The 15,845-nt window shown below is 43.3% G+C and overlaps 1 protein-coding gene across 1 annotated transcript in view; it reads left to right on the top strand.

The window, feature by feature from the left end:
• ATP8A2 (ATPase phospholipid transporting 8A2) overlaps positions 1–15,845 on the top strand; it is a 2,134,099-nt gene that overhangs the window by 825,226 nt on the left and 1,293,028 nt on the right. The window contains exon 16 of the mRNA XM_086935178.1: positions 3,922–3,994. Coding sequence (XP_086791304.1) covers positions 3,922–3,994 — 73 coding nt within the window. The remainder of the gene's footprint in view (positions 1–3,921; positions 3,995–15,845) is intronic.

Here is a 15,845-nt window from a genome sequence, read left to right on the forward strand (position 1 = left end):
GTAAAGTTAGTGAACTGCTATACAGCTGCAGGTTATATTCACAATGGTAGGCAGATTTGAATTTAATTTGAATTTACAAGGATTTATATAGCGCACGTGTACCGGGCGGTTTCATGGCGCTGAAGGATGCTTAACCCAGGGCAGGAACAGAGAGGTTACTGAGGTGGGAAGGCGTGTGAGAATAAGAAAGTTTTGAGAGCCCTTCGGAATTCGAGATAAGAGTGAATCGATCTAATGCAGAGGGGAAGGGAATTCCAAAAGGTGGGAGCAAGGACAGCAAATTTCAAACCCCCTGATTTGCTTTTTTTAAACCGGTGAACAAAAAGAGGGGATTTAGTGGAGGAACGAAGTTCTCTGTTGGGACAGTAAAGATTGATAGCGGATGAGATAAACTTTGGGCCAGTCCCCGCCATTGCCTGAAATGTAGTGCAACCCAGCTTAAAGAGGGCCCGTTCTTTAATAGGCAACCAATGTAGAGATTTAAGTAGGGGGGTGGTATGATGGAATCTAGGTTGCCCATAAATCAGGCGGGCGGCTTGGTTTTGGACTAGCTGGAGGCGGTGAAAGGCATATGGAGGGGCACCATTATAGACTATGTTCCCGTAATCCAGCCAGGAGAGGACCATTGCCATCAAAATCAGTTTTAGGGCGGGGAGAGAAAAGAACCTGGAGATTTTCCGTATAGTGCGGAGGGCGAGAAAACAGGAAGAGACAACGGAGCTGTTCTGAGAATGGGGAGTGAGGTGTTTATAAAGTGAGATCCCAAGTGTTTTAACTGAGGAAGATGGCATGGGGGGAGTGCCGAGGGTGGAAGGCCAAAAGGTGGGGGACCAAGGACCAGAAGTGCTACCAGTGATGACAAGTTCAGTCTTGTCCGGATTTAGTTTAAAATGGTTGCTGTTCATCCAATCACTGATGAACAGCATAACCGATTGTAAATTGAGGATACTGACAGGGGAGTGTGAAAGATGAAAAATGAGTTTGAGGTCATCGGCATAGTTATACACAGTGACCACCTCCATTTGCTGAAGTGCAGAAATTAGAGGAAAGATGTACAGAATAAATAATAAAGGAGAGAGAGAAGAACCCTGGGGGACACCGCACTGAACTGGGTGAGGGAGGGCAGAGAATTCGGCGAGATGAACAGCCTGGCTGTGATCCCTTAAAAAGGAGTTGATCCAGGTCACGGCTAGGCCCCCGATTCCTGCCGCCTTGACACGGGTAAGAAGGATGGAATGATCAACCGTGTCAAAAGTGGTGGAGAGATCTAAGAGAACGAGGGCCTGGGGAGTGTTGGTGTCTAACCCCTCTCTAAGCTCGTCCATCACGGAGATGACAACCTTCTCGGTGGAGTGCCGGGGTCGAAAGCCAGCCTGTCGGGAAGCAAGACCCCCGCTTTGCCTCCTCCAAAGGCGCCCAGAGCCTGGGTGGCATGGGCCTCGAGGACTTTGCCCAGAAAAAGGAGAAGGGAAATGGGACGATAGTTAGAGGGGGAAGCATGGTCAACCCCAGATTTTTTTTTAAATGGGGATAATGCTAGCCGCTTTGTGAGAGACCGGTACAACACCCTGTTCAAGAGAATCATTAAAAAAAGTGAGGGGGGGAGATAGCAATTAATAAAAATCTTGCGAAGGACATGCGCCGGGGCAATGTCCGCAGGGGATCCAGATTTGACGCGGGTCAATAAAGAGAAAAAAGTTTCTCTAGTCAAGAGGGGTAAATGGGTCAAGCTGGACAAAGTGGAAGGGGGCTGAGGATCACAGAAAGAAGGGGAGGGCGGCGGGATCTTGGCCTTGAGTGCAACTTTCTCAACAAAAAAGTCATTGAGGGAATTGCACAGGAATTGGGATTGGGGGATTTTGGGGGAAACCCTGTCAGAAGAAGCCAGCTCTCGAACTATGGCAAAAATTTCTTTTGACTGGTTCTCTGCTACAAGGATTCTCCCTGAATAATAGGATGTCTTGGCAAGGAGAATATCCCTTTTATGTTCCTTAAGGGTAGAGGTGTAGCGTAGTTTGGAAAGAGGGCAGTAAGCACGCCTCCAGGCTTGCTCTGCTTGACGCAATGCCATTTTTTTTGCCTTAAGGACGGGAGAGAACCATTTATTAGCATCATGGGCGCGCTTGACCGTGACGCGCTTCAGGGGGCTACTTGATCGCAGGCCCTCAGAAGCCAGCTATTCAAGGCGTCCAGTTGCCTAGATGGCACAAGACTAACCAGGTCCGGGTCAGAAGCTGATAAAGAGGAGCAGAGGGCAGAAATGTGTCTGAGTCCCAGTTCCCAATCACTGTCCAGTGCATTCCACAAATTCAAAGTACCAGCTAATCAGGCTGGGGTCAAGCGCCTTCTTGAAAGAGGCGTCCGGGAGAGCATATCCTCTACCATCGGAGCAGCACAGCAGATTTGTATTTACTATTGTTGTACAAAGCATATGCACCCCAAGAGCATGGAAATTACTTTCACCAATGGAGAGTAAGTACAGGTTGAATGTATAGTTCATAGAAATTTCTATCAATGCTTTGAGCTGTAAATGTACTAACGTACCTCCACAAAGGATTTGCGGGTCTCCATACTTGCTGTTGTTGGTAGTCATACATTCCTGTTTTGCCTCACACTGCAAGGTAACCAAGATTATTCACTTCATGTAGACCAGGCGTGTCAGGATTGTGCATATTACTGTAGGGTCCGACTGTGCAGGACATTACCTGCTCCTCGCGTAACCACCACACATCCAATGTATGCAGAGGTAGGTGCTGGGATGAAAGCGTGGAGTTAACGGCACCCTGCAAAGCAGCTCAGTGCTTATCGTAGTAATTCTGGGTCTCTTCCCTAATCTTAGGCCTACAAAAAAATCGTAAATTCTGCCCTCTTGGTGTAGTAATTGCAGTGACCACCAAACATTGCTATCCAGTATCTACATGAAAGCAGATTTGGTGGTACATACCCAACTCTGGCCAAACTAAAGGCTTGCATCTTCTGCATCTAGTTATTAATACAAAGATGATGTCTGTGGATCTTTACAATGAAAGACTGCCAGTCCTTCATCTGTGTGGGGCATACATGTTTGTAGCCCAAGTGATGGAGCATATTTCTGAAATAAATGATTTTTCAAGCTTCTTTCATCATGTTTTATTTAATGTTGGTTCTGCAATTTCAATTGCAATTTTAAAGGACCATCTGGGTCTTTTGAGCTTTTGAGAGCCCTGGCAACTGTGAGCTCAGCTGATCCTTTGACAGGGTCTGTTTGCAGACAAATGGCACACACAAAGCATTGATGTTTCCATTATATGTTGATGAATGCTGTTTAAGCCTCTCGACAGTATCTCTCAGCGAGCATATCAATCGATCCATTATGCTTTGATGTTGGTTCACTCCCACAGTACACACAGGAGCACAATAGATTGTCTAGGAGCCAGTCAGGGAGATGTCAAACCAAGAGTGATGCTTAAATGACATTTATGAGGCTTCCACTGCAGCCTTTTAATACATTCCCTTCATAATTCACCTTTAACATACTGTAAGTATTTCTCTTGAAGCTGCTTGGCCCAGCTTTTTGTTCGGTTTTGATTATTTCCCAGAATGTAATTCCGAAGAGGATGGTCAGAGTAAATGAAAGCACAGATGATATAAGATTGCTTTTTCAGGAACTTGTGTTCCTGCATTGTGTCAGCATAGTCAAATTCAAGTACACCACACCACGCTTCAAACTTTAATATGTGTGTAACAACTATGTGTGTGTGTGTATATATACGTGTGTGTATATGTATTCCATACGTAATAATTAACTCTGTTTTTGCGTCGTACATTTCTAGCATTCTGGAATATGTTTACCTGAATTCCACTTGTGCAATGTAATACAATGCGAATTATTTGTTTGTTAGTAGTGTAAAAAAATAACGTTTTGTTGTACTTCCTGTACAGCCAGCTACCTTCCACCAGCGAGTCTTGTGACTTTGATGACCCAACGCTTTTGCAAAATATTGAAAGTGAACATGTAAGTATTTCTTGACTTCAATTCCTACTCTTCTAAAAACTGATACAATTACTGGAACCTGTACATATGTTTATTGACTTAGCAGCATCACTTTGCTAATTGTGGAATAGTGCTCCTGAATAAATATCTAGCCTAAATTAAGTATGATTAAATAGTATGGCTCTGCTTTAACCTAATTATTCAACCAGCCCCTTTTATGTCTATTAAGTTTTATTCGATTGCTCCCTTAACAGACCATATAAACATCTATTTATGTTTACAGTACCGAATAATTACCTGAAATAATGTATTCTTATACAGTATATTTTAATAACAAGACTAAGTTACAATACGTTGAGGTATAGTTGGACGTCTGCAATAGCTGAAAGCAACCCTGTATAACATTTTTATATTCGAGTCCAACTGTGACATCACTGCTCTCCTGTAATGAAATAATGATATCACTACTTCACTCTAATAAGTTATTACAGTTACGGTATGAAAGCGCTATGATTTCTACCCAAGACAGCAGACAAATTAAAAGGCAGATCACTGGGCAGAATTGTACTTGCTGCTTTTCAGTACTAATTTTCTTGCTTTTTCCTGGAAATTTACTTGCAATAATCTGTGATAACGCATTTATAACAATGTGCTAATTTATTTATGACCGTTACAACACAGCAAGAATCTGTGGGGAGGTTACCACACCTAAGTCAAAAATGAGAGAATGCCTTTGCTCTGGCACCCACTCTGTATCACAGACAACAGCACAGGGATAAATGAACCATTTGGAAGTTCCACCTAATAATAAGTGCGCCACCCAGGAGTGACAAAAAAACCCTCAGCATGTTTTTAGTTTACACACCCTGTCAAACATCAGTTTTTAGGACAAGCATTCAAGACCCCTTGTATATACTTTAAAATATACTTCTATGTGTATGTACTTTGTGGGCTCTGGAGCTCAGCCCTAGGACTTGTCATCATCCGATTAGGGGCTTTTTTCTGTTCAATTACCTCTATTTAACTGTCTTGATAGAAAACGAGCAGCAGAGGTCAGTAAAATACCAGAATCACTTTAGAATTCTCTAGATTTCAGTCCATACAAATGGTCTTCCATGAGCAGCCATAACCTATAATATTTTTTTCCAATCTTGTATTTTCAGTGACACGACCACCGAAGGCCGTGACTGTATATTAAAAACAGAGCTTTGGACTATACCATTTCCCACTGAAAGGCAATATTTCTCCGCTTGTGTTCCCATACCTGGTGTGTCACGCAGTTTGTTGCTTACTTTCCCTTCATGTTAAAGAACAGTAGATGTTTCAGCACCCAGGCTAATGTGCTGCAAAGCTAAATATATATATATATATATATATATATAAGGTCCTCAAGGCGAGACCTATTGCATTGCAAATGCTTGTTGTTGTTTTGTCAGTTACTCATTGTTCGAAGTTTTCTGTATGTATCCACTGTTCATGCAGCTATACTTTTACTTGTATTTTGGAGGTGGTTGTGAAATTATATCCAAACACTGTGCTGTACATCAATAGAAACATTGTTACATTTTGACCCTCCCACAACATACGATGCCTGTGGTTTGTTGCACCACAATCATGTAAGACTTGGAAAAGTGAGGCCCCAAGCCAATATTGTTTGTCTTTTTAGAATGCTGAAGCTTGTACTGCCTTGTCTCACCTCTACTAGGCAGGGAACCTAAGAGCAGACAGAATACGGTTGAGCTGGCAAGATGTGCATGAAAAGGCCTATTGGAGCTTTCGTGACAGCCACTGGTCTGTTGCCAAGATGTGGTGGAGGATGGTCAAATAAAATGGAGCATGCAGTAAAACATGTTTAAACAGAAATAATGAAATTGTATAGACAAATTGGAATGATTAGAAGGTGATCTTTAGTGTGAAGTTATAGATGTGACATAGACTGTGGTCGGTATATGAGGGCTTTCGACCACTGATGGAGTACTGCCTATTGGCAGAGAATATTACAAACACGAAACGTATGGAAAGTTCTAAAAGGCATTTGTCATTTTGAACCACATTTTCTTTTTTTTTTTGTTAAACATTTTTATTAAGAAAAAACAAACATCAGCAATAGCATGACAATACAGGAGGAGCAGTACGATGGGCATCAGTGATACCGTAGGTGATATTACAAAATACAATTGTGTATGGTGGAAGGTTTAGGGCGACGGGGAATCATCCCATGCAGGGGCCAAAGGGGGCTGACATATTTCTCCATGATAGGAGTTCCACAAGCCCCACACACCAGACCATTTTTAGGGACATCCACGCGACACATATACAGTCTTTTCTCGAAACATTGCCCAGTCCATGTCTTTTTCCCAATCCTGTACCGTGGGTGGAACCAATGCCCTCCCATCGCTGGGCTATATTCCTCTTGGCCAGCATTAGCCTCAATGTTACCCACTGTGTCAAACAAACATTCAAGTCAGTTTCCCAGATGTTTAGGAGATACCTACGGGCCTCCACCCGGAGCTGCACAGACAGAACAGTATTGATAATGTCATGAATCTCACGCCAATAGGGTTGGATCTGTGTACATTCCCAAACTATGTGAAAAAGGGTCCTCAGCTGGCCACAGCCCTCTTCTACCCTTCCCATTCGCACCAGTTGGGGACCCCTTACGTAAATATGGTGGAGAAGTTTTAATTGGACAAGACGAAGATAAGCAGGTATTGCTACGACTCTGGGAGAGGAGACTGCCTGCTGCCGTTCCTCATCATCCATTTCTATACCATCTCTGGTCCACTTTGCTCGGAGAGCCTGGAGAGGATGTTGTTGACCAATTTTTTTTATATCGGGGAAATGGTGCTGTCGGGGAGTTGACCATCCAGCGCCCTATCCTCCAGTAGGGATGATTCCGGCAGTGTGGTCCTGGGCTGTGAATGTGTGCGAAGTGCATGTCGAACCTGTGTGTAACGGAAACACTCTGATTCGGCCAGGTTATATTCCTGCTGCAGCACTGCAAAAGACTTAATATCAGATTTGTCCCACAAATCCCTTATGCATGCAATACCTATGAGATCCCATTTGTCAAATCCCTTACTCTTCCACAGGTCACCCAATTGTTCGGAATCCTATAATGGCGTTGCAAGTGAGAGCTTTCGTCTCCAGCCTAGGCAATTGGTGGCCACATGCCAGACGTGTAGGGAATGTTTGGTAGGGCCCGTAAGTGGATAGCGCTGGGGCCTAGAATAAAGGGCTCTGCTAAAGGTCCCCCCAGAAAGGAGCCACCTATCTGTGTTGTATCCCGGGTCACAAGGATGGGCATAAGTGCAATGGTTAATAGAGGACAGATGGGTTGCCCAATAGTACAATTGTATATCTGGGAGGCTAATGCCTTGTAATGGCTGGATTTTCTGTTTAGATGGGATCAGCCCCCAGGGGCCCCTGTGACCCAGCCAAAACGTACTCACCTTCCGTCCTCAGGACTCCTCTATATCCAGGCACCTGGTACCTACCTGAGGATAGGGAACTCGCAATATACAAGCTCATATTATTAAGAACACCACTAAATCTATAGGGATACTAAGAATACTCACCGATTACTAGGGATATCCATACCCTACACCACACTTATTCACATCAGTTGGTCTCGCGGCCACCCTGACCCAGACCGTTCTACCCTAGGGCAGATCTGACACACAATCTGGTGCGTCTACACACGGGCCTGCAGAACCCAATGCTCCCTTTTCCAAAGTGTTCGCGATCCTGCGAAACTACACACTAGTTCCACTACCTAGTGCTCTCATTTACTCAAGCCACAATTCAGTGGGTATACACACTGGTTCAACCCCCCAGTGCTCTCATTAACGCCGCATATCAACGACGACCACATTCCTATGAACACCTATACATATATATATATATATTGGGATATTATCTCAGCTGTCTACTCGGGATGAAACTACAATAATAACTTTGAATATGGGTCCGGATTGTATAGTGTACTCTCTGCTCTTGGCATCAAAGGTTCACTCACTCCCTATTTATGTGATCACCACTTACCTGATTGGGATTACTCATCCATTCACATATCTAGTACTCACCTAGAAGCTTCATTTACCTTCAGTGAACAAGAATAGGGGCTACACACCAGTTTGTTATAAACTGGGGATCTTTTATTATAGTAATATAAACATTTATGCAAATCTAACAAAGGCTATAGGTAGAACACACCGCTTGAAAGAGAAAAGATTACACATAACAGGAACACTCCGCTAAAAGGGAAAAGATTAAGTGTAGCTAATGTGATGAAAACAATATCACCTGATTAGTGTGAAGTCTTGTTCTAGCTGTCATCTGGGTTCCTCTCTCGTCTGTGCCTTGGCTCATCTCATGCTCTCTCTCTCTCCTGCACTCTTGGGTACACCTCTGCGCTGATCACTCTGTCTCTGGACTCCTCTCCCCCACACGAACTGTCTCTCCACCTTCCGTCTTCAATCTTAATGGTTCCTGCCGCTCTGATCACCGTTCATTCCACTATCTTATTCACTCTGTCTCTGCGCCAATGTCCAATTCCATCTGCTCCCATACGTTAATCCACGAGCTCTCCTCTATCTCTTCTAAAAGGCATTACTTCAGACTCCAGCTATTCACACCTCCTCCTGATAAGCAACTGCTTCTAACTGCTTCCTTCAGTTCCAGCTCACTATTCAACTCAGCTCTTCTCCAGATTGAACCCTCTCTCTCTCTCTGCCAACTCCACTCCACTGCTCTCCTCTCTGCTGGACTCTCTCCTCGACTCCCTCTCTCCTCGACTGCTTCCTGCTTGACTCTCTCCTCGACTGACTGACTCCGCCTCTGCACTTCACAAATATAGAATGCTGTTTCCTCATGGAAAGTTCCATCCATCAGCCCGCCGCTTACCAGGTCTCTGCATCACCTCGCATCAAGGACACACACCCAGCCGGCCGGCCTTTTGTTGTGTCTTCTACACAGAGAATAATACAGCCTACCGATAAGGGCTGGCCCAGACCGGTTCTCTCCAAGTGGAAAACAGCCTTAACTATAAACTTCGCCTTTGCCCTAAAAAGCCTCCCTGCTTCCATCAAGATGGAGTCTCTCTAGCTTTAGGCTTGTAGGCCTGAAAGGGGTGAAATGCTCCTTAGCTCTGTCAGAATACCTACATAAACCATACCAATATGTCTAATATGTCAAAGCCAATAGGCAATAGACAGGTTAAAGTCAAGAATAAAGGCATATTAAGCAGCTATCCTCTTCTAGGTCTGGAAAAAGGGCTTAAAAGGGCCAACACAGGCTAAGAATACCTATACTAGATGCGAGCAAGAATAATGATCTATATCACTGCTAAATAAAGCCAAAAACTCTGCCATTACACTGCACCCTAGATCCTTATCTTGCGAGCATCTTATAAACAACAACAACCATCTAAACAAACATCAACATAATCTATCCAACATAGGCTAAGAATACCTATCCTAGATGTGAACAAGATTAAGATCTATATCACTGCTAAATATCTCTGCCATCCACCCTTAGATCCTTATCTTGCGAACATCTGACAAACAATAACATCTAAATAAACAAACATCAACACAATCTATCAACAAATCAAAACCTAAAAAACTCCCTAAAAACAATGACAACTCAAGAAAATCCACCTGAAACTCAATTGTAGAAAATAGAAACCTAAAAACAAATCAAAGCACCCTTGACTTGAATGCTGAAACATATCTGAGATTGGATCTGATAACAACAGAAACTAACCAAAGCATCCTCAAACTAAATGTGCCTCAACTTCTAATGATAACTGGTGAAATCTAGTGATGTAGGGACTTATGTGTTGAATGAAAACAGCAAGGGGCCTAAATGGGCCTACTTCGGACAACTTAAGACTAAATGAGGCCTACCTACTAATGTCAATTTAAGAACTAAATGTGTTACAACTTCTAATGAGAAAACAAGAAAGGGCCTAAATGAGCCTTACGTACTATAGGCAACTTAAGCTAATGATGACACATGAAACTATTGGTGTAGGTGCTAGTATGTGGGATGAAAATAACAATAGGCCTAAATGAGGCCTACCTGCTGACATTTGTCAATTTAAAGTGAAATCTGAGAGATACAATTGCAAGGTCTGGGCAAACATTAATACATAATCATACTAAAAGACACTCTACCCAGAACAATCCAAATTTTAAGGTAACCACCCATTGATCAATCAAGGTGAAAATATAAGAACAGTAAAAATACCCCATGTCTATAAGATAGCTAATGTAACATCAAGCTTAAAACAACAAAAAAACATTTTAAATCGCACGGTGAAACACATGTGCGCACCATCATTGAAAAAAGTCCTTCATTTGGAAAAACTATAATAGGTGACATATTTTTTTAAAAGTGGGGCCTGCTTGTAGTGATGTCAAAATTGCAGGCCAGGGAATTAAATAACTTAGTCATAATAGGTGACACGTTTTTTTGCTTTAAAAGTGGGGCCTGATTGTCCAAGGGATTATTTAATGTCCAAATTCTTCAGTGTAGGCCACCACCCTGCATCCTGGACACTTCCTCCAATGCGGCCATCCATCACCCGGTCTGGTCTGGTCTGGTCTGGTTCCATCATCCAAAACAATAAACTAAAATAATAACATGAAAATAAAAAGCTAAAACAAATAAAGGGAGTGGGAGGGAAGTGGGCCGACGCACGCACGCACCCCAACTGCAGCAATCCTAGAAACAAGAGAAGAAGTATCATTATTCTTGTAAAATAAAATTTTCCATTTAAAAACCACCCCGGGTGCCTTTCATTATTGAAAGAAAAAAAAAATATCCTAATTAATTAAAAACATTCAAAATGTAACTTTTAATAACTTTTAGCGCAGGGCCTAACATACCCTAATCCTAACTAAGCCAGTCCCACCCTTCAGGGCAGGAGCTAGGCTACAGTGTGAAAAAAAATTTTGGAGTACCGCCCAAATGGTGACAGCATCAGCAGGGCACTGCAAGCCTCCCATTTTCCCTGGTCAGAGAAGTCCGCCCAGGCCCATCAAACTAACTAACTCCAAGGGAAGAGCCAGGCCACCCCGCCCTTAAATAAACAAGCCGTGCGCGGAAGAAAATTGAACTGTAGCCAATCATAACACACTGGGACGTGATCGAAACTTGCAGAATGAAGGCACAAACCAGCTGGTCTGCCAAGGTCAAAAAACAAATTTCACATGCCTTATTTTGTAACTAACGGAAGCTCAAATTTAACAAAAAACAATTCTGTTACAGTATATTGCCAATTAAAAAAGCTCCAGTTTTTTTTTTAAAAAAGACGTTTGTCCAACTAATTAAACTAAAGGCAAGACATTTAAAGGGGAAACTACCTTTGGCATACAATATTATACATGCTGCATTTGAGAAACGAATTAACATGGTCCATTTGTCAAAGAGAAATAATTTGTAAAACAACATAAAATGCAGATACATTTCAACATTGTATTTAAGTTCACATTTTTTGATGACACATTTATAAAAGCATACATTTTAATTCACATTTGGGAAAATAATAATGTTGCATCTTAACTTTTTCCCTCTTTCAAAGGCACATGGTTGCATTCCACTAATTAAAAGCACATGTTACCATGCACCGTCGGGCAAGATTTATTATTCTTAAACCAACACATTCCTGTCTAGATGGAAACCCCTCAAAGAAATTATTAATGAAAACAGCTCGTAGCGTGCACTCTAACGGGCTATCTTTTTAACATTTCACTCATTTTAAAAGAACACCGCTTTCTCCGTAAGGTTGATTTATAACCACATCAGTTCCAAGGTGAACCCACACAAATTCGTAGACGCATTTCAAAAGGAATGTGAAATGAACAGAACCCTTCTCAAAACACAAGATGTTACCTTTCCGTCAAGAAACTGACAAAGCACGTAGGCAGACCAAGGAACCAAAAAAAAAAATGTCAAAATCAAACCATCAAATAATCCACTGACTTTTATAGTCAGGTCAGATAACCATGCATGTTGACAGCATGTAAAAAATAAAGGCTGCCATCTCAACTCAAGATATTAACCCTTTGGCAGCTCAAATAGAAACATTTCCCAACGTCCATTTATACATGGGAAAATCATTAGCACATTTCTTCACGTTTACAAATGACACGTACATATTTTCAAAAACGTTATCCCCAAGCACCCGAGAAAGATCCAGCTCTCTCCTGCCAAACGTAATGAGAACATGCCCTGTCCAAGCCATGACCACATGGCGCTATTCACAAGCCATATTTACAAGACAAGCCTTTCACAAACAACATTTCCAAGGCGCAATGCACAAGGAACACAATAGATCAACATGAGAACATGCACCTCACAAGTCACAAAAATATGGCGCTATTCACAAGTCATATTTACAAGACAAGCTTTTCACAAACCATGTATCCAAGGCGCAATGCACAAGGAACACAATAAATCAACATGAGAACCTGCACCTCACAAGTCACATTAATATGGCGCTATTCACAAGTCATATTTACAAGGAGCTATATTCACAGAACTCCACAGATCATAGAACAATGAACACATTTCACATTGCACAGCATAAGCAGATGCAGCAAGCAATTGAATGGGCAATTTAAAAGCATTTTTTACACACATTTATACAATTGGACCATCACATAGATGTAACTGGCTTCCTCATGTAATGCCATCCTTCAACTCTGACAGTTTAAACACCAAGATGAAAACCATTCCTTCCACCCTGAATAAACCAAATGCCATGATGTAATGCAATCTCCTCACGCTGCAACTGTTCAAGCCAATAGGTCTAACAGGCTACATAAACTGCAACATTACGCCAGATGGAACCAGCGTTCAGGGCACTCCCTCAGAACACATAGGCAACTCTCTAAGCACATGGCCAGGCACACAGAGTTCGTAAACTGTCCGACTACGCCAAAATGTAATGTTTGGCGCTCAGGGCACCCCCACACAACACATGGGAAACTATCCAAGCACATGGCCAGGCACACAGGTTTCGTAAACTGTCCGACTACGCCAAAATGTAATGTTTGGCGCTCAGGGCACTCCCACACAACACATGGGAAACTATCCAAGCACATGGCCAGGCACACAGGCTTCGTAAACTGTCCGACTACGCCAAAATGTAATGGCTGGATTTTCTGTTTAGATGGGATCAGCCCCCAGGGGCCCCTGTGACCCAGCCAAAACGTACTCACCTTCCGTCCTCAGGACTCCTCTATATCCAGGCACCTGGTACCTACCTGAGGATAGGGAACTCGCAATATACAAGCTCATATTATTAAGAACACCACTAAATCTATAGGGATACTAAGAATACTCACTGATTACTAGGGATATCCATACCCTACACCACACTTATTCACATCAGTTGGTCTCGCGGCCACCCTGACCCAGACCGTTCTACCCTAGGGCAGATCTGACACACAATCTGGTGCGTCTACACACGGGCCTGCAGAACCCAATGCTCCCTTTTCCAAAGTGTTCGCGATCCTGCGAAACTACACACTAGTTCCACTACCTAGTGCTCTCATTTACTCAAGCCACAATTCAGTGGGTATACACACTGGTTCAACCCCCCAGTGCTCTCATTAACGCCGCATATCAACGACGACCACATTCCTATGAACACCTATACATATATATATATATATTGGGATATTATCTCAGCTGTCTACTCGGGATGAAACTACAATAATAACTTTGAATATGGGTCCGGATTGTATAGTGTACTCTCTGCTCTTGGCATCAAAGGTTCACTCACTCCCTATTTATGTGATCACCACTTACCTGATTGGGATTACTCATCCATTCACATATCTAGTACTCACCTAGAAGCTTCATTTACCTTCAGTGAACAAGAATAGGGGCTACACACCAGTTTGTTATAAACTGGGGATCTTTTATTATAGTAATATAAACATTTATGCAAATCTAACAAAGGCTATAGGTAGAACACACCGCTTGAAAGAGAAAAGATTACACATAACAGGAACACTCCGCTAAAAGGGAAAAGATTAAGTGTAGCTAATGTGATGAAAACAATATCACCTGATTAGTGTGAAGTCTTGTTCTAGCTGTCATCTGGGTTCCTCTCTCGTCTGTGCCTTGGCTCATCTCATGCTCTCTCTCTCTCCTGCACTCTTGGGTACACCTCTGCGCTGATCACTCTGTCTCTGGACTCCTCTCCCCCACACGAACTGTCTCTCCACCTTCCGTCTTCAATCTTAATGGTTCCTGCCGCTCTGATCACCGTTCATTCCACTATCTTATTCACTCTGTCTCTGCGCCAATGTCCAATTCCATCTGCTCCCATACGTTAATCCACGAGCTCTCCTCTATCTCTTCTAAAAGGCATTACTTCAGACTCCAGCTATTCACACCTCCTCCTGATAAGCAACTGCTTCTAACTGCTTCCTTCAGTTCCAGCTCACTATTCAACTCAGCTCTTCTCCAGATTGAACCCTCTCTCTCTCTCTGCCAACTCCACTCCACTGCTGGACTCTCTCCTCGACTCCTCTCTGCTTGACTCCCCTCTGCTCGACTCTCTCCTCGACTGCTTCCTGCTTGACTGACTGACTCCGCCTCTGCACTTCACAAATATAGAATGCTGTTTCCTCATGGAAAGTTCCAGCCAGCAGCTTCTTCCCACCAATCCCATGCACCAGGCTCCTTGCGCTAGACGCTCCCACAGTGACCAGTCTGCTTGTTTCGTCTAGAGACCTGAGCCCGGGAACAATTCCTGATTAGATTCAGCTCTGGCCGGTTCTCTCCGGTCCGCTTAGGGCGAACAACAGTTATAACTATAAACATTGCTTTTGCCCTAAAAAGCCTCTCTGCTTCCATCAAGATGGAGTCTCTCTAGCTTTAGGCCTGAAAGGGGTGAAATGCTCCTTAGCTCTGTCAGAATACCTACATAAACCATACCAATATGTCTAATATGTCAAAGCCAATAGGCAATAGACAGGTTAAAGTCAAGAATAAAGGCACATTAAGCAGCTATCCTCTTCTAGGTCTGGAAAAAGGGCTTAAAAGGGCCAACACAGGCTAAGAATACCTATACTAGATGCGAGCAAGAATAATGATCTATATCACTGCTAAATAAAGCCAAAAACTCTGCCATTACATGCCTCCATCGTACCAGTTTAGGGAAAGTTTGATGAGAGCGATACGAGGTTTACCGTTCCACAGTAGAGCCCGTTGGAGGCTCTTGATCGCTCAGAAATAGGTAGCGGGTATCGGATCCATTGAATTCTGAAGGGCGTACAGGAATCTGGGTAGGAAAATCAACTTATAAAGGGCGGCCTTACCTAGCAGGGAGTGGGGGAGCGACTTCCACCTGACGATATCTCTACGCAGCTGAAGCAGCGGGGGCTGGAGGTTGCGGAAATAGGGAAGAGAGGAGTCTAGAGAAAAGAAGATACCCAGATACGTAAACCCTTAGGTACATGTTTGTAGTGGGCACCCACACGGCGGAATCAGGGGCTCACCCACCACCACGAACATAAGGGACTTGCTCCAGTTTATGGAATAACCGGAGTACTATCCAAAGATTGTGAAGATATCCAAGACCACTATCAAGGACATTCTAGGGGAGGACTAGTACAGAAGGATGCCGTACACGTACAAAGAAATCCGGTCTTCCCAGTCTGAAGAAAAGTGCATACCCCTGACTGTCTGGTCCTGACGTATCCATGCTGACAGCGGCTCCAGTGCTAGAGCAAGCAGCAATGGGGACAAGGGGCAACCCTGATGGGTCCCTCTGCCCAGCTCGAAGGCGGCAGACTTCCTGTTGTTAACCACCACTTGGGCCATAGGTTGGAATACAGAAACTGCACCC

Source organism: Lissotriton vulgaris, chromosome 8 (assembly GCF_964263255.1).
Source record: "Lissotriton vulgaris chromosome 8, aLisVul1.2, whole genome shotgun sequence".
NCBI classification, from domain to species: domain Eukaryota; kingdom Metazoa; phylum Chordata; class Amphibia; order Caudata; family Salamandridae; genus Lissotriton; species Lissotriton vulgaris.